Source organism: Podarcis tiliguerta, assembly GCF_965153285.1.
Source record: "Podarcis tiliguerta genome assembly, chromosome: 5".
NCBI lineage: Eukaryota > Metazoa > Chordata > Lepidosauria > Squamata > Lacertidae > Podarcis > Podarcis tiliguerta.
Genome location: NC_139538.1, coordinates 83,702,862 through 83,721,587, shown reverse-complemented (window position 1 = coordinate 83,721,587; position 18,726 = coordinate 83,702,862). Strand labels below are relative to the sequence as shown.

Genomic DNA, 18,726 nt, shown 5'->3' with positions numbered 1-18,726 from the left:
TCCAAAGGCTGGAGTGAGATTCTAGTCCATTAAGGATCACTTTGGTTGTGTCGCTGGGTTTATAAAGGGAAATCATAGCAACAGACCTATTAATTCTAGTAAGACAGCCAAACTCCAGTAAAACAAAACAGTATTTAAAACCGAGTTTGTGCTTGAGGCAATTAAAAAATAACAACGCCGTGAAATATCCTGTTACTTCTACAAAGCCAATCTGGTGTTTTGGAAAACTTTGATTTTAGTCCACTGGATAATTCAAGAGGCTGACCATTGAGGTGGATTATTTTGAGCATTTCTATCATCAGAGGACCTTCCTAAGTAGACGACATTGATAGTGACCCATAGTTTCATCATTTGAATGCTGCAGCTCAACTCTATGCACTTTTACTTGGGTTTGGGAGTTGAATTCAGGGAGGCATGCCTACCTTTCCCTTTTCTTTCTGTGAAGCCCATAAACAGGGATGCTCATCTCGGTTTGACATTTTAATTGAACTGTCCATGATCCCAAGTTCTTTTCCCTCAATAGATACCACCATTTCAGACCGCATCAGTATATATGTGAAATTGGAATTTTGAACGCTGAAAAGTTAACATACCTTGGTTCTCATTTTCCATGTTGTCCATTCATTCAATCTGGAGAGATCCTTTTCTCTTTGCTGCTTCTTATGTACAAATGAAATGGAAATGGTCCTTTATGAAATAGGGGAAATTGGGACAGGTGGTTTTCTGTTTGTGTGTGTTAAGTATATAGAGTCTGGAACTGTGAACAGTTCTTTGTCCAGTAGATGGTAGTCATAGAACATTTTAAAGCTTTGCAAGCTACTGAGTTGCACCAGCAGCCATTAAATCGAACATATGGAGATGATAGTGGAAATTCACATGGAACAAAGACTTGAAACCAGCAATGCAATTTCAAGCAACAGTGGCCTTCAAAGCTATGAAGGGTGTCCTTTCAGGTTTGTGTGTGGGAAAGAGATAACTTGGTGCCTTTGGTTTGTTCTTCAGTGTCAAATAAATGCTGAATCAGTCAACCTTGGTAATGAAGAAAGGACAGAAGTAAAATGAAATGGTCATCTCTCTTCTTCAAATGGGATGTCATTGCACTCTCTCAAAGTCTTCTTGAATCAGATACATGTCTCCTCCTTACCCAGTTAGCCAGATTCTTGCTGGTCTCACAGCAATTCGCCAGCAGTATAGATCATTTCCCCACCTGAAGAATCAGAAACAGTCCTTTCCATCCCCAGGGCAGTGGGCTGCTCAAAACGACACAGATTTGGGTTCATTCTCATAGGTCAGGGGATGGACTTTACCTGCTCAGCAGCTATGCCCAGCATATCCTTGTTCAGAATTATAATGACTTCTGCCCCGAGCAGCAGGTTGGAATCCAACAATGAGCTGACCAGCCATATGAGCTGGACCTGCAGCACCAGAGCCAAAGATAATAAAGAGGACATGAAGTCCAGTACTCTTTAGAGCTATACAAATGAGGGAATTTTGCAAGTGTATTTTGTCAATATTAAAGGCGTTGGAATATTGTCCTCTTTTGCATCTGTCTACCCTACGGCCACCCTGCCTGAGTCTGTTAGCTACGGACCTCTCAAGTGAGTGACCCCTGAATTGCGACTTCCAGAGATGATGATGATGATAGTAATTTATTATTTATACCCTGCCCATCTGGCTGGGTTTCCCCAGCTACTCTGGGCGGCTTCCAACAAAATATTAAAAATACAATAAAACATCAAACATTAAAAACTTCTGTAAACGCTGAGCCTGCATCTTCTCAAGAAACCAGCCCCCTCCACGCCAAGGGACCCAGGCACCCTCATGCCTGCCCATCAGTGCGGTTCACAAGCTGGGAGAAAACTAACAGTGAATTGCTAGGCTCTGGGCCAGAGGAATGCCCCTTTAAGGCCTTCCACTCTTTGCAGAAGGGTCTCATCCCAGGAACAAGATAGAAGATCAGTTGAATCCTAGCCCTCCTTAGAGCAAGTTGCTCACTGGGAGCTCTCCATGGTTCTGTGAGCCTGGACCCAACATGCCCTTTGAGCTTCCACTCATGGTCAGATAGAGGAAGATCCGATGTGCAGGCTGTTCTAACACTGCCTCTGAGAGGCTCCAGCAAATCTCACAAGATAAGTTTGCATAAATATCCTGAAGCATGTTCTACAATTTATCCTCACTGTTTCCCTCAAGGCAGTGGGCTTATATTGTGGGACAGGATTCTGGGCTCCAGAACAGTATACTCAGCCCATCCATTCCTCTGCCCTGTGCTTGGACCTTATTCGTTTTCCAGCCAACAGCCAAGCGAAGCAGCTTAACTGAGATGTGCTTCAAATTGTTGCCATTTACTGGGGGCAGTCCCTAAGTTATGGTCACATATTTTTTCCTTTAAGGGATGTTCCATTAAAATTTTGTTAGTGTGATTTTCCTGAATGATTATACTTAGGGGTTTCTCCAGATTCACTAGAACATGTGTAGGGAACCTTCAGCCCACCAGGCCATTTTGGGAGAATCAAGTCCACCATCCCCATGCTTAATGTCATTTGATGTCAGGTGCAAGAAAGCTCAAGCCATTTCTTCAGAGGTATAATTAGGAGTGCATTCTTTGCAGCTAAAATTCAGGCCTTTTTGAATTTGATTTCCTTTCTGCTGCTTTGAACACCAGCCCAGGCACAACACAATATCGGGCTGGAGAGGAGGGTTACATTCTGCACTTCTGAGAATGATTCTAGCAGGTCCTTCTTGATTTAGTGGAAGGGAGAGCTTCGTAGAAGCATTTAGTATTCTGCTAAAGGGTCAATGCAGGGAGGTCAGGGCAACAGGGAGGTGTCCTTTTTGGTGACCTGTTTTCTCTAAAAACAATGGAGAGAAAAACTTCCTTAAATTACAGAAGCAAGTACCAATGTGGACCATTCATTACTCTGTGGTAGGTACAACGGTTACTCTTTCAGCTGCCATCTGCAGCCTCTCTCCACCCCTTCTCCCTGCTCCCAGAGCACTTACATAAACTCCAAGTATGGATGAGCAGCCTTTCAGCAGCCCCTGAGCAAAGCCCCTGCAGCCCAGCAATTATTGCTCCTAGGCAGAAGTGCAAATGGATGAAAGTGCAAATGGATGAGAGCAAGGAGGGAGGCAGGCGACCCTGCGAATGCACACGTGTTTCCACTGTGCTCTTAATGGGCTTCACAGCATTAGGGACAAAAATCTATGTTTATTTTATGGGATAATCATCTCTGCACGTTTGCTATTCCTTCCTCCCACCCCCCACTCCCCCTTGCAGGCTTTCTTGGGATCCCAGCCTAGCCAGAATAATTTGCAGAACACAGGTAAGAATACAGCAGAAAATTACCGGTAATTTAGGTATTGTTATTCCCTCTAATTTCGTCTTTGTCAGTATCAACATTCTTTCTGCAACCAAATCTGTGTCGTCCCATGCTGATCAGTTTGGAAGCAAACTGGATGCTAAAGGGACAAAATATATTAGTTTGCAAATTCAAATAAGGGTGGGGGGAATTAAATGGAAACATCTCAGCCAGGCCTACAGCATGTTGAGGGTGTTCGCTGGTTAAGAAAAAAGGGAAATGTATGTGTGTGATGGGGAGAGTGTGTGTGTGTACCATGAGATTTAAAAGATTCTTCCTTCCTTGAACTCTGTGGAGAGACTTCAGGATGGGAGAACAGAACAGGGAAGAGGTGCGTGCTCCCTCAAATACTAATCCTCCATAGCCCCGAGAATCCACTCCTATCTCAAGGTCAGGTGAGCTGTGGCAGCGTTACCTAATGAGCAGAACTACTTCTGCTCCCAGGCAGGAAGAGAAGACGTTCTCAGCCTTGGGCTTCTCCGATACAGCCACAAACCAGAGCGGAAGGCTTAACAAGAGTCCCAGTAGGCAAGGCACCGGTGCCTTGCATTATGCAAATGTTATATAAAATATGTATACATTTGCAAAATTTATGCAGGCCAGACAGTTTAGCTTTTCATGGTGCAAAGCTTGGACCAGTTTTCCTTTTTTTTTTTTTCCCCCAACCCACCCACAGAATAGTGGGCACAGACTCAACAGAGAACACTGACCTGAAAGTTCCAAATGGAACCTTTAGTATGAAAAGGGGTGGATAAGTGGGTGGATTTAAAGAGATGGAGAACATGAATAAACATAGTTGGGAGCGATGGTGAGGGGTTCACTGGGGAGAAAGCGACAGCAGCTGTTTTCCCCACCCCATTGCCCACCTCTTCTGAACAGGCTGCTTCCCTGTTCCCCACAAAGCTTCAATTAGAAGGATGCTATATCATGATGTAATGTCGTTCTAGAGGCATTATTCGGGCTCTGGCGCGGGGGCCCACTGTCCCCCCCCCCCCCAAAAAAACATGCCTCTGGAACAATGCTTGGACCATGCTACTGTCCAGAGTGGGCTGCCATTCCCAGTACCTAGCAATGCTTCTTGGAGGATGCTATGTCATGATCATAACATAGTGAGGCACTTCGAAGTGGCGATGGTGAGAGGGCTCATAGAAGAATGCCACTTCCAAAAAACAAAAGGGGAGCAAGAGAAACTGCTGCCATCATGTGGGCAGAGAAGGGCAACCATGATGCCAATGGGTCTGGAAATCAAGACTTATGAGGAACAGGTTATATATATATTTGAATAATTTTGTTTATAAAAAGATAGAGTAAAAAAAAAAAGAGAGAGAAAGAAAAGAAGTGAGTGAGGGGAAAAAAGAGAAAAAACACTGTTACATTACCGTTCATTAATACAGTGGTACCTCAGGTTAAGTACTTAATTCGTTCTGGAGGTCCATACTTAATCTGAAACTGTTCTTAACCTGAAGCACTATTTCTGGGTTAGCAGAGTCTGTAACCTGAAGCGTATATAACCTGAAGCATATGTAACCTGAGGTATACAGATGTGTATATTCTTATTATCCTAATGCCCACATAATTGTCAGTAACCTAATACATTCTGTGAAAACTCATTCCAAAACTCATTGTATTTATCCAAAGAAAGTCTGTGTCCATAAGTTCATATGCTGCCAATGTTGTCAAGCCATTGATTAAGGGGAATCGTATCTCTATTCTTCCAGTTCGTCAGTTATCAGTCTCCTGGCTACCATTGGGGCATGAGGAATCCATTTTCGCTATCCTGTTGTCAAATTTCCATACAATGAAAGAAAATATTTACCTCTGGAATTCCCCCCTCCCAATTGTGTCTTGTTTATATAGTTTATATAGGCCTTATGAGGAAACAGTTGTGGGAGTTGGGTACGTTTAGCCTGCAGAAGAGAAGGCTGAAACGTGATATGATTAGCCATCTTCAAATACAGTGGTGCCCCGCAAGACGAATGCCTCGCAAGACGGAAAATCCGCTAGACGAAAGGGTTTTCCGTTTTGGAGGTGCTTCGCAAAACGAATTTGCTATGGGCTTGCTTCGCAAGACGAAAATGTCTTGCGAGTTCCTGCGGGGTTCCCCCCCCCTTTTTCCCAAGCCGCTAAGCCGCTTAACAGCTGATTGCTAAGCCGCTTAACAGCTGATCGCTAAGCTGCTTAACAGCTGATCGCTAAGCCGCTTAACAGCTGATCGCTAAGCCACTTATCAGCTGATCCACTAAGCCCGCTAAGCCGCTAATAGCCTTTTAGCAGCTAATCCGCTAATCCCTTAAACCTTTAATAGCCACTAATAGCCGCTAAACCGCTAATAGCGCTAATCCGCTAATAAGGTTGCTTCGCAAGACGAAAAAAACCGCAAGACGAAGAGACTCGCGGAACGGATTCTTTTCGTCTTGCGAGGCACCACTGTATCTGAAGGGCTGCCACATGGAAGAGGGAGCAAGCTTCTTTTTGGCTGCTCCAGAGGGTAGGACCCAAACCAATGAAATCAAATTATGAAAAACCAGATTCCAACTAAACATTAGGGAGACCTTCCTGACAGGAAGAGCTGTCCAACAGTGGAACGGACTCCCTTGAAAGGTGGTGGACTCTTCTTCCTTGGAGGTTTCTAAGCAAAGGTTGGATGGCCATCTGCCAGGGATTCTTTACCTGTTATTCCTGGGGGAGGGGGTGAACTTGATTATCCTTTGTTTCCCTTCCAATCCTACAAGTCTTTGATTAAACAGGTCTCCTCAATTTCTCGATGTTCTAAACACTTAAAAGTTTATGGTGCCTCTCCATGTGCCATTCACAATAAAATCAATACTAAACAGTCAAATAAACTTTTATTTTTTGAGATGGCACATGTATGCAAAAAAGTAGCTCATTTCAAATTTTTCTAGATGACTACTTTGACACTTAATATATATATATATCTCAAATGCCAAATTATTTCAAAAGCACTCTCTTTTTTTGTGCCTCTGCTTTGCTGGTGCCCTGGGTCTGCCAACTGAATAACCCAGCACTGCCAAAGAATATAAGAAGAGAGTGCCGGATCAGGCCCATGGCCCATCTAGTCCAGCTTCCTGTTCTCACAGTGGCCAACCAGGTGACTCCTCTCCACCCCACAAATGGCTGAAATGGCTCCGCATTTTGCAGGCCACAGAAAGAATGGGTGTTTTCAGCTCACCTCTACCTGCAGATGAGGAGCAAACCGAAAGATAATAACTTGCCTCTGGCACTTCTGCCTACTGTATTTTTCGCTCCATAAGACGCACCTGATCATAAGATGCACCTAGTTTTTAGAGGAGGAAAACGGGGGGGGGGGGGAGATTCTGAACGAAACAGTGGATGTATGATTTTTGTGGTTCATGCTGTGGCTACAGACATGATATGTGATTTGACGGTGAGTTTGGGGTAGCCCAGTGCAAAAATCCTGAGAATCCATGTGGATCCGTGCTTTGTAACCACGTTTTTGTGCCATTGCGGCCCCACGAAACAGTGGATGCGTGGTTTTTTGATGCAGGCTATAGCCATGGACATGCTATGTGATCTGATGGTGAATTTGGGGGGACCCAGTGCAAAAATCCTGAGGATCCATGTGCTTTTACCTCTCCCACTCCCAGGCAGCCTCCTTTATATCTAGAGTCCCTTATCCCTCCCGATTGCTTGCCGATCAGCTGCTCAGCAGTTTTGTTTCAACACCCCCTTCCCTCTTTTTTTTTTTAAAAAGGCATGATCTGCTTTTCGCCCCTGGGCAATTCGGCTCCAGGAACCACGCATTCACTCCATAAGACGCACAGACATTTCCCCTTACTTTTTAGGAGGGAAAAAGTGTGTCTTATGGAGCGAAAAATACGGTAAGTTGTTCCCAGAGGCAACTTAAGCCAAGTTTTTCTTTTTCTCTTCTGCTTCCAGTATCTGGTGCATGTGAGATGGAGCCCTTAGGATATTACAACGGCTCGCTGTCTGTGACATTGTCTGGGTCGGCGTGCTTAAACTGGTTGGACTTTCCTGATTACGTTCATCAGTATCCAAACCGGGGCTTAGGGAATCACAACTACTGCAGGAATCCGGAAGGTGGCGCCACGCCTTGGTGCTTCTACCAACTTGCCTCTGGAGCCGTAGGCTGGGCCAACTGTGACTGCAGCCAAGGTGAGTACCAAGTGTGTCGCTGCCACTGACTCTTCTAAAGAGACGACTGCAAACATTATGTGCTAGGAATGCTTGCAAGGTGGAAGGAACTGCTCGCCTCCCATTTAAGAACTCACAAGATCTGAAAGTCAATGGCTGCAAAAGAAGAAAGGATAAGGTTGAAGCAACAGGAAAAAGTGGAGGAGGGTAGTCTCAGCTTTTGCCAAGGTGATAATACTTTGATTCCTAAGAATCTAGGAACTGAGGATGGCAGATGAAGGTGATAGACTATATGGAATTGGCGGAAATGACCGGCAGAATCCGAGACCAGGGAGAAGAGTCAGTGGAAGAAGATTGGAAGAAATTTAAAGACTATCTACAGAAATATTGTAAAATTAATGAATGTTAGAATGATGCTGGATTGAAGCTAAGTGTTATTTTTTAGCAGCAATGTTAAGGAATATGTAAAAATGGATTGTTAACAGGTGATAATTCAAAGTTATAATATATTAAGATAAAAGATTAAGATAAAATTAAAGAGGGAAAGGATTTGCTGAATTAATCAACTGAACTGGAATACAAGAAAGAGAGGTGTGAGGAGGTCAGGGAAACAAGTAAATGAAAGATAAGACATGGAAAGACTGATTTGTTTTTAACTGTTTCTATTCTGTATTCTTTTTTTCTTTTATTTCTCTTTATTCTTTCTAATTTTTGTAATATATTGAAAACTTTAATAAATATCTTAAAAAAAAAAAAAGAATCTAGGAACTGCTTCCATTGTTTCTGCTGCAACTCTGGGTGTCCTTCTCTAGGAACCTGTTTTCATGGTTAGAGGGGCTCTGAAGATGGAGCCCCAAACTAAAAGAACTATTCAGGGTCTTTGTTTGACTTGCTTTGTTGTGTGTGTGTTTTGATGTGGGGAGATTGCGCTTAAACATTGCTCGGCCTTTTCAAAGATTTGGTGCAGTACTGTTTGGCTTCTCTCTGTTTTGATACAGGTGCCGTGCGACTGATTCAGAGTGGCAGGGTGGAGCTGTACTTCAATGGGCTGTGGGGCACTATCTGTGGGGATGACTGGACAGACTGGGATGCCAGTGTGGTCTGCAGACAGCTAGGACTCAGGTAGGGATGTCTCATTGTGGGGAGGCAGCACCTCTTTCTTCTGCTAGATGCTGGAGACCATAATTCCCTTGATATTATTGCATGCAATCCCAATCTCCGAGCAGTGCGAGATTCCAGGGGTTCACCCACGGTTCGTGTTTCCTTTTGGAATCAGGCACAGTGGAGACTGTGGTTTCTTTATGATATATGGTTCATTTGCACATACAGTGGTACCCCGCAAGACGAATGCCTCGCAAGACGGAAAACCCGCTAGACGAAAGGGTTTTCCGTTTTTCGATGCGCTTCGCAGGACGAATTTCCCTATGGGCTTGCTTCGCAAGACGAAAATGTCTTGCGAGTCTTGAGATTTTTTTCCGCTCCCCACCCCCTTTTTCTAAGCCGATAAACCGCTAATAGCCTTTTAGCAGCTAATCCGCTAATCCCTTAAGCCTTTAATAGCCGCTAATAGCCGCTAATAGCTGCTAAACCGCTAAATAGCGCTAATCCGCTAAGCCGCTAATAGGGTTGCTTCGCAAGACGAAAAAACCGCTAGACGAAGAGACTCACGGAATGAATTAATTTCGTCTTGCGAGGCACCACTGTATATCAACCCTGAACCTGTGATGAATGGGTTCACGGCATTAACGCCTCCAAACGGTCTTATTTCTCCCATTGGCACATCCTTGGACTCAGACAGAAATCAATCATTGCTCTAAAACATTGCTCTGACTCTCTTTCCAGCTTGCTGCTTTTCTCTAGGTCACATCACTGCAACTCAGCTCTAACTCTCTCTTTGTCCTTCTAACTAACCATGAGTTGAGGAAGGGACCCCGTCCATTGGCCATCTCACACTGAACCCCTTCCCTTTGTTTCCCTTAATGGCCCGTCACCCAGGTGATCACCTCAAACAGGAAGCTAGCCTGGCTGATATTTTAACACTTGATGGATCCAGAGGTTAGAAGAGTCTCTGAATACAATCTACTTCCTCCCTGCCCCAACCCCCAAAAACTCATAACAATATTATTGAAAACATACATTTTACTCATTCCTAAACAGACAAAGAGACAAAGGCAGTCTAAATATATTAATTTTCCACAACCCCAATGTGAGGAAAACCTGACCTGAGTTCGAATCTGCTTCAAGGATAAAGGGGCCACCAATGAATAGGGCAAATATGGCAAACCAATCACAACTGGACAAAGAGAGAGAGAGAGCTTCTGCCTCCCTAGAGCGGAATAACATTTCCTCCATAGGTGGTCTTATTCATTTATTCATTTAAATAAAGAGAGGTTCATAAAACTTGTAGCACTTTTCCCAATTGGGGTGGAGCAACTGAATGATCCTCTGAAACTCTCTTGCCTATACATATCTCATCTCTTCTGTAACAATGCAGTTCAGTTCCATATGGGAGAATTTGCAACTTTTTCTTAGGTCAACAATGAAAAACTGGATTGCTTATAGCATGTAAGAAGAAAATGTTGTCTCTAAAAATGGGACTTAATTTGTACATACACACCACTGTAGCACCGGCACCCAAATCAGCAACATGCACAACTGTTTTTACCTATTTTATCTGGCCAGTAAAAAAAAAAATCCACAGAATCCAAGCATGGAAAGAAGAACCCTTTTCCATAGACACCCAGCTTCTAGGTTCAAAACTGGTTTCTTTTTAATGGAGGAATGTTCAGGCATGTGATAGCCCTCCTGGTTTTTACCACAGGACCAGAACAGTGTTATGGTATTTTGTTGTTATTATTACTATGAAGCTGTCCCAGAAACTCCAGCGGGTGCAGAATGCTGTAGCGAGGCTCCTCACGGGGTCTCTGCCATGGGAGCATATTCACTCAGTGCTTTTCTAGCTGCACTGGCTCCCGGTGGAGTACAGGGTCAGATTTAAGGTGCTGCTTTTGACCTTTAAAGCCCTTCACGGCCTAGGACCCTCGTACCTATGGGACCGCCTCTCCTGGTATGCCCCACGGAGAGCCTCAAGGTCCATAAATAATAACACCCTAGTGGTCCCGGGCCCTAAGGAAGTTAGATTGGCTTCAACCAGAGCCAGGGCCTTTTCAACTCTGGCTCCGGCCTGGTGGAACGCTCTGCCTCATGAGACCAGGGCCCTGCAGGATCTGATTTCTTTCCGCAGGGCCTGTAAGACAGAGTTGTTCCGCCTGGCCTTTGGCTTGGAGCCAATTTGATTCCCTCCCTCTCTTTCTTTTTTCTTTTCCTTCTCCTCCTGCGATGAGGCTACATTTTAATATTTTAATGTTCCATTATTTTAATGTTGTATTTTACTTTTGTTTTTAAGTTGTAATCATTCATCTTGTTTTTATTATTGCTTGTAAGCCGCTCTGGGGAGGGCGGGGTATAAATAAAAAAATATTATTATTATTATTATTATTATTATTATTATTATTATTATTATTAATCTCCATTGGACTTATTGCATGCTCTACTTTCCGGCTTAGCGAAATTGGCACAGCCCAAAGGGAGAGTTATTCTGGTTTGGGTCCAATACCCTTCCACCTGCAGTCCGCAAACTGCCGTGGGGATGAGAAGATGTTGTTGCAGTGTAGCTACCAAGAGATGTTCAGAACCTGCAAGCACGGAAATGCCGTGGCCAAATGTGCCCCACCGCAAGGTAAGCCAGAGAATTAATTTAATTTTGTTTACTAAAAGTAAAAGCACACCCAAAAGACCATTCCAGCCCTTTTAGCAAAATGGCAAGCAACAAACCATCATTCTTAACGGTGCTGAAAAAGGCACGACACAGGTATTTTTGCCCAAGATGCACACGTGAACACAACTTGCGTATTTCATTGCCTAATTGTTGTCTCTGGTTAAAGAAGATTTTGAAGCATTATGAAAACCTGCAGACTCCATATACAGTGGTACCTCAGGTTATGAACTTAATTCATTCTGGAGGTCCGTTCTTAACTGGAAACCGTTCTTAACCTGAGGCGTGCTTTCGCTAATGGGGCCTCCCGCTGCCGCCGCGCTGCTTTCGCATGACTTCCGCCTGCATCCCGGGGCAAAGTTCGCTACCAGGAGCATCTACTTCCGGGTTAGTGGAGCTCATTACCTGAGGACGGTACGTAACCCGAGGTACCACTGTACTAGAACCAACAGTAGGCTGATGCTGTGCACTCCCATTGCTGGTGTTTGAAACCATGTACACTTGATCCCTATAGATCCTTTAGTTTCTTGAGGAATATTCTTGTTTTCTCTGATTATGGGTTTGCCCCCTTTCTCTTTTGTTACAGCAGTAGAAACATTAGGAGTACAGTGGTGCCTCGCAAGACGAAATTAATTCGTTCTGCGAGTTTTTTCGTTCTACGAGTTTTTTCATCTTGCGAAGCACCGCTGTGTATGGACGGTTTCCCATAGGAATGCATTGGCGGCTTAAAAAAAAAGGCACAAGACTTTCGAAGCAAGCCCATAGGGAAATCCGTCTTGCGAAGCAACTCAGAAAACGGAAAACTCTTTCGTCTTGCGAGTTTTTCGTCTTGCGAGGCATTCGTCTTGCGGGGTACCACTGTATAACCCCTGAAGCAACGAGGTTTCGTTGAACAAAAAAATAAAAATAAAAATAAAAGGTTTTACTGTTATTGCTAAATGACTGTTGTCCTTTGCTACGAGGAATCAGTTTTTATTTTACTTTCCATGTTCTTTCTTTCTTTCTTTCTTTCTTTTTGTCTCTCCCTTCCTGAAGAGCAGGTGTAGGATCTCCGCTTCGTCTGGTGGGGGGCAAAAAGAGCTTTGAGGGTCGAGTGGAAGTCTATCATGGTGGCCTTTGGGGCACCATTTGTGACGACCAGTGGGATGACAAAGATGCTGAGGTGATTTGCAGACAGCTGGGCTTCAGGTAATCTGTCAACGCCTCTACTTTATGTGGGGACATTTATGAGCGCAAAGCTGCCATACTGGATCACATTTCTTGTGTGATGATGAAGTAACTCTGTGGGTCCTCACGGTGTGCAATGTTTGTCTCCCTCCAAGCGGATCCCCAAAGGCCGTGTCTTGGGCTCAGTTTGGACAGGGTATGGGCCCAATCCTGCTGGATGAAGTGGAGTGCTCAGGCAATGAGCTTTCATTGGACCAGTGCAAGAAAAGTAGCTGGGAAGAACACAACTGTGACCACATTGAAGATGCAGGGGTAATTTGTGACCCCTTTGCAGGTATGGATGCCTCTGACACTTCTGCAGAGAACATGCGGCTTGTTGGAGGCAGACCCTCATGAACCCTTTTTCTCATTGAGATGGCAAATATTTGGTTGCATTGTACCACTTCTGAGTGCTGGTGGGGACTCGCAGATTCTCTGTGAGTCTAAAACTAGTAAACAAAGGAGACTAGCCTATCCTCCTCCCTGTTTTCTATATGCAGTAATCTGTTTATTTTGTAGGGTGATTACTTCGTTTAGATAAGCTCCCACCTGCAGTCTAAAGTGGTTCAGCTCAGGCACAGGTTTCCTACCTCAGTGATTTTGTCCCCAAATGCTGCAGTCTGCTCCCTTCACTATTCCATGATTCCTTATAGCAGTATATACACAGGAGCTTCTGTGCTAAACGCAGAGGGGGAGTAATGGAAAGCTGCTATAAGAAGAAGTTGGGGAGGACTTGGATGATGTAATGAAGGCAGGCTTGTTATCTCCTTGCCAGTTTCTGGCTGTAGCCTTTAGGGAAAACATGAATGAAATAATATGTGAGGAGCTGGCTATGTAGAGACGGTGTCACACGTTCTCTTGTCTTGCTTCCTATATAAAGATCTCAGGGACGAGGCCATTACGCCGCTCCTATCTGCCATCCCGGGCCGTTCTTGTGAAGCCAAATTGTTCTCACTTCTAGCCGACCAGAACAGCTCGACAACAGAGAAGGTTGCCAAATTTATCGAGAGAGCAATGAGACTGAGAGCTGTTATCTGAATGACACCAGTGTTGTCACCAGGATCCCTCGCTTAAGATCTTATGATTATTATCATTATGTTTATTATTATTATTTTATTACCTCTGCCAAGTTTTAAGTACTGAGATTATTAATTTACCTAGGGTTTTAATAGGTCACAAGATTTTATGGTAACCATATTTGTAATGTATTTTTGTTGGTGTTTGTCCTTTGATGCTATGGCCTGTCGGCTACGCAAATAAAGTCTACTTGAACTTGAACTATGTGAGGGGGGGTATTGTTTTTGTCTGTTATTATGCTATGTATTTTTGTGTTTTTATATTGTACACTGCCCCACAATCTTCAGAGGTATAGATAATAAATAAATTAAAATATACTTCCAGCCTCTTTTGTGCAACTAGGGAGGTTAGAAACATGATAACATGAAAAGGAATAAAGTGGAGATTCTGAGATTTGATTTCAGTGCTGACTTCTCTTTTCAAATGCAAAAAAACCCAAAACCTATCTGAGGCAGCACATTGTTGGTGTTTTCCAACTTATTTATTATCATATTATATTTGTGCATTTAATTCTCATTCATTTAAGTGCGTGCATGAAACACAAGCTTAACTTGGTCTCATTAAAATAAACAGCATTTAAAAGTGTTTGACTTGACATTGTAGCTGCTGTGTTTTAATATAAAGTCATTGTCATGGTTTGGAGTAATGAGGACCTCCTGGCTTTGCTCTACAGCAGAAGGCTATAGGGCAGGCGTCCCCAAATTCAGCCCTCCAGCTGTTTTGGGACTACAACTCCCATCATCCCTAGCTAACAGGACCAGTGATGATGGGAATTGTAGTCCCAAAACAGCAGGAGGGCCGAGTTTGGGGATGCCTGCTATAAGGCATCTAAGCTGTCTCTCTCGAAAGATTTATTGCCAAGAGACATTTCTTTAAGGTAATTGGGGGTGTTCACCTCTTGAACTGTGTGTAGTATTCAGGATCATAGGATGGGAGGGAAGGAATCTTCCTGCTTAATCACTTGCCTATCCTTCTCTCACTCATGCTAGCAGAAGGTACTATTCGACTGGCAGGAGGCCACAAACCAAATGAAGGAAGGGTGGAGGTATACCACAATGGAAGCTGGGGATGCGTGTGTGATGACGGCTGGACAGGTATTAATGCCCAGGTGGCTTGCAGGCAGCTTGGCTTCAGGTAAATGCAAGTCTAAATAATATTCTGTCTTGTCTTGTCTTATCTTGTCTTGTCTGTTCTCTTTTAGATTAGCCAGCTGTGTGGGTCAATTATGACAAACTAGTTAGCAGATCCCATGGTTTGCAAACTCACTTCAAACCACAGTTTCTGATTCTGGCTTGCTGGCTGGCAAGGAGCCAGGGTTTGTCATCTTAGTCACTGCACCAAACCATAGTTAATCTTCCTCAACTACGACTAGTTGCGGTATCTGAATCAAGACAAAACCTTACATATAAAAACTGACTTCACAATTGGAGAGCAACACACAACTCCTGATGATACTTTTGTGTATTGCCCTTAGTAAGAAGGGAAGATCTTGAAGAGTGTGGAAGTGGTGCAGATTTTCTGTTTTATACAAATGTTTAAATATGTTAAATCTCCAAAAGAAACAATAGCTCACAAAAAATATTTTTTTTACAAAATGTGCACAATCCTATGTATGATTAATATTAGGTTTTTTGCTATTATTATAATACCATGAACATACCCAGAATGACATAAGCAAAAAAGGCAAGTCGGTATACATACAGGGCATAGAATCCAGATTTTAGCTGTGAGGGTGAAACAGAGAAAAATGAGAGAAGGGAAAGCTAAAAATACCAAAGGATCCTAAAAAAAAAAAAAATGTTTATTACTTTTCCAACAATTACAAAGAAAAAGTAAAAGAAAAAGAAAAAAGAAAAAAGAAGAGAAAAATACAATACAATACAATACAAAAACAATTTAAAATACATCAAACACATCCATCAGTTTCAACATCTTATCTTTCATTCACTTATTTCCACGACCTTCTCACGCCTCCCTTTTTGTATTCCACTTCTATTAATTGTTTCAGCAATTCCTTTCCATCTTCTTCTGTTTTCTATCCTGTAATCATCTTAATACATTCTAACCTTATTTTTCCCTTTAATACTCTATTCATCTATTTACACTTAATTCCTTATAACATTTCTACTAAAGCCATGTAACTTCATTCCAGCATTTTTCTAACATTCATAGTTTTACAATATTTCTATAAATATTGTGGAAGAAGATTGGAAAAAGTTTAAAAAATACCAAAGGGTCCTGCCTTTAGTCCTTGTAAAACACACTGTTTTGTTAGAGTTAAATGAGAAACAAGGGAATTATTTATTCCTACACCCTCCCTTTCATACATACATACATACATACATACATAATTGTATGTCGCCTTTGCACAGTTCAAGCCATGCTCAAGGTAGTTTACAACATGAAAAAAAATATGTAACTGCAACATAAAAAGTAGTCATAAACAATAAATAAATAAAACATAAAAAATACGCCACCAATTTCCACATAAATCACAAGAAGATCTATAATAAAGGTACAAAAACCAACAGCAACCCCTACCCACAACAAACCCTCCAAACAACGCCACAGCCCAAGAGTCTGTTCAGCAGTCTCAGCTTTTGTAGCTGGAGTCAGTCCTGGCCCTGCCCTTCCAGACCAGGCGGGGAAAGGCCTGCAAGGCAGAGAGCAGGCCTTCCAGGATTTCCAGTGCTTTCTGAGTACACTGTCAAGTATCTGCAGGGCCCCGTAAGAAAGTATAGCTACAGGACCTTCCTTTGCATTGATGGGTTCAAAGGGATATTGAGCCCTTGCTGGTTAAGACAGATGTTCTGCACAGGAACCCCTTGAGGAAAAGATCTGCTATCAACATGTTTGCTTGCTTCCTCCAGTGGCCCCGCACAGCTGGCAGCAGAGGGGGAATTTGCTTCTGGACAAGGCTTCATCTTACTGGATGATGTAGCTTGCACAGGCAGTGAGCTGTCGCTCTTTGACTGCCCGCACAGCAACTGGGGGCAGCACGACTGCTCACACGAAGAGGACGTGGGTGTCCACTGCTCCCCCGAAAGCAACAGGATCACTGAAGAGGCTACAGGTAACAGGATTTTCCAAGGCAGTGAGAGCTTGGTGCTGACGCAACTTTGTGCAGCACATTCCCTCCCTGGGAAATCCACTTGGATTCTGGGCTGTAGAGCTCAAAGTAGTTGGCTTTCTTTTATCCATTTACTTCAGGCCAAGTGGACATGATAGGGGTTTGTTTGTGTGTGCACCTACCTTGTTCACACATCAGAGGGGCAGGATTTAATTTTTACATTAAAAGGGGTACACACGCGAGGGACACTGAAGCCTCCTCTCCATTGGTAGAGGTACTTTTCTTGGATCCTGGCTCTAATTGCAGCTGGTCTGCGAGGAAAGTGAGAGAACAGGAGGGAGGTAATATGGCGGGTGGCAAGACTTGGTTTGTTTCTTTCACATCCTCATTTCGATGTTAAGAATTAGGTGCACACCCACACACTCCATCCCACATGTGAACAGGACAAGTGAAAGCGTCGCATCTTGTTTGGCTCCTAGAGAGTGTACCTGGACCTGTTCTTGCTGTTAGTTTCCCTTTAGCTGTAGTTGGCGCTGTGGGTTAAACCACAGAGCCTAGGACTTGCCAATCAGAAGGTCGGTGGTTCGAATCCCCGCAACAGGGTGAGTTCCTGTTGCTCGGTCCCTGCTCCTGCCAACCTAGCAGTTCAAAAGCACGTCAAAGTACAAGTAGATAAATAGGTACCACTCCAGCGGGAAGGTAAACGGCGTTTCTGTGCGCTGCTCTGGTTCGCCAGAAGCGGCTTAGTCATGCTGGCCCCATGACCCGGAAGCTGTACGCTGGCTCCCTCGGCCAATAAAGTGAGATGAGCGCTGCAACCCCAGAGTCGGTCACGACTGGACCTAATGGTCAGGGGTCCCTTTACCTTTACCTTTAATCCCATCAGACAAATGAGCTGAGGAGTGAATTAGTACAGTCATACCTTGGATCCGGAACACCTTGGTACTTGGACATTTTGGCTCCCAAATGCTGCAAACGCGGAAGTGAGTGTTCCGTTTTGTGAACGTTCTTTGGAAGCAGAACGTCCGACATGGCTTCTGATTGAATCTGAAGCTGTGCTTTGGTTTCTGAACATTTTGGAAGTTCAACTTCCAAGGTACAACTATACTTCAGAAGAATGGATGTCAGTTAGCCTTTTCTAATCAAGTGTGATCACATCCACACCATACATTTAAAGTGCTCTTACACCACTTCATGCCAAGAATACTTGACACTATAGTTTATTCCTCATAGAGCTACAACTCCCAGCACCCTTAACAAATTACAGTTCCCAGGATTCTTTGAGGAAGCCATGTGCTTTAAATGAATGGCATGGATGTGACCTGTGTATTGTTTCCTTCTCCTTCATTTTATCTATTTCACTTCCTTGATTTCAGGCCAGGTTATTTAAGTTCCACAACAAATGGAGCTTCTTGGTTCCCAAACACGCTCTTCCTTTCTGTCTGTATCTCTCTCCCCTCCCCCGATCTTATTTACAAGAAGAGCTTGCCTCCATACTAACTCTGGGTGGGATGTGTTAGTCCTGCCAATTACTCTAATCTAAAGCTAAAGATCAGGTTTTCCCTGGAAAAGGAGCAGGGGAAAACCGCTTGGACCCATGGCCTTTCTAGAAATGGGACAAGCAGAAGTGTGGATGAACTCTTCGTTTTATGTTGGTTTCAATGTATGTGTTGCCTTTTGTAAGTCACTTCAAGTTACTTTTACTTAAAAAGGGACTAATAAGTTCAATAAATTATAATAAACAACAACAGCTCTACTATATTGCACTATTCAGTTGTCTTCTTTCTTTAGTGTGTTCTAAACAGTGCCCTTTTTAACATGCAGGGATCCCTGTGCGGCTGGTGGATGGGAACGGCACCAAAGAGGGGCGTGTTGAGGTTTTCTTGAATGGACAGTGGGGCAGTGTCTGTGACCATGGCTGGACAGATAGAGATGCAGCTGTAGTTTGCAAGCAGCTGGGTTACAGGTAATTGATTCACAATGTATTGTTTAAGGTTGGAAGGTAGAATATTCAAAGTCCATGGTCAACGGCTAGTTTTGCCTGATGAAGCTTTTAGAAGGGTGGAGCCTGCTATGCCCCCCCCCAATCCACAGGTGCTTATTCA

At 43.6% G+C, this 18,726-nt stretch overlaps 1 protein-coding gene across 1 annotated transcript in view; it reads left to right on the top strand.

Moving 5' to 3' along the window:
• LOC310677413 (neurotrypsin-like) overlaps window positions 1-18,726 on the top strand; it is a 39,483-nt gene that overhangs the window by 7,436 nt on the left and 13,321 nt on the right. Inside the window, exons 4-12 of the mRNA XM_083440378.1 lie at window positions 3,278-3,323; window positions 7,278-7,514; window positions 8,492-8,615; window positions 11,060-11,232; window positions 12,309-12,456; window positions 12,591-12,769; window positions 14,541-14,685; window positions 16,422-16,624; window positions 18,446-18,587. Of these exons, the coding sequence (XP_083296504.1) occupies window positions 3,278-3,323; window positions 7,278-7,514; window positions 8,492-8,615; window positions 11,060-11,232; window positions 12,309-12,456; window positions 12,591-12,769; window positions 14,541-14,685; window positions 16,422-16,624; window positions 18,446-18,587 (1,397 nt within the window). The remainder of the gene's footprint in view (window positions 1-3,277; window positions 3,324-7,277; window positions 7,515-8,491; window positions 8,616-11,059; window positions 11,233-12,308; window positions 12,457-12,590; window positions 12,770-14,540; window positions 14,686-16,421; window positions 16,625-18,445; window positions 18,588-18,726) is intronic.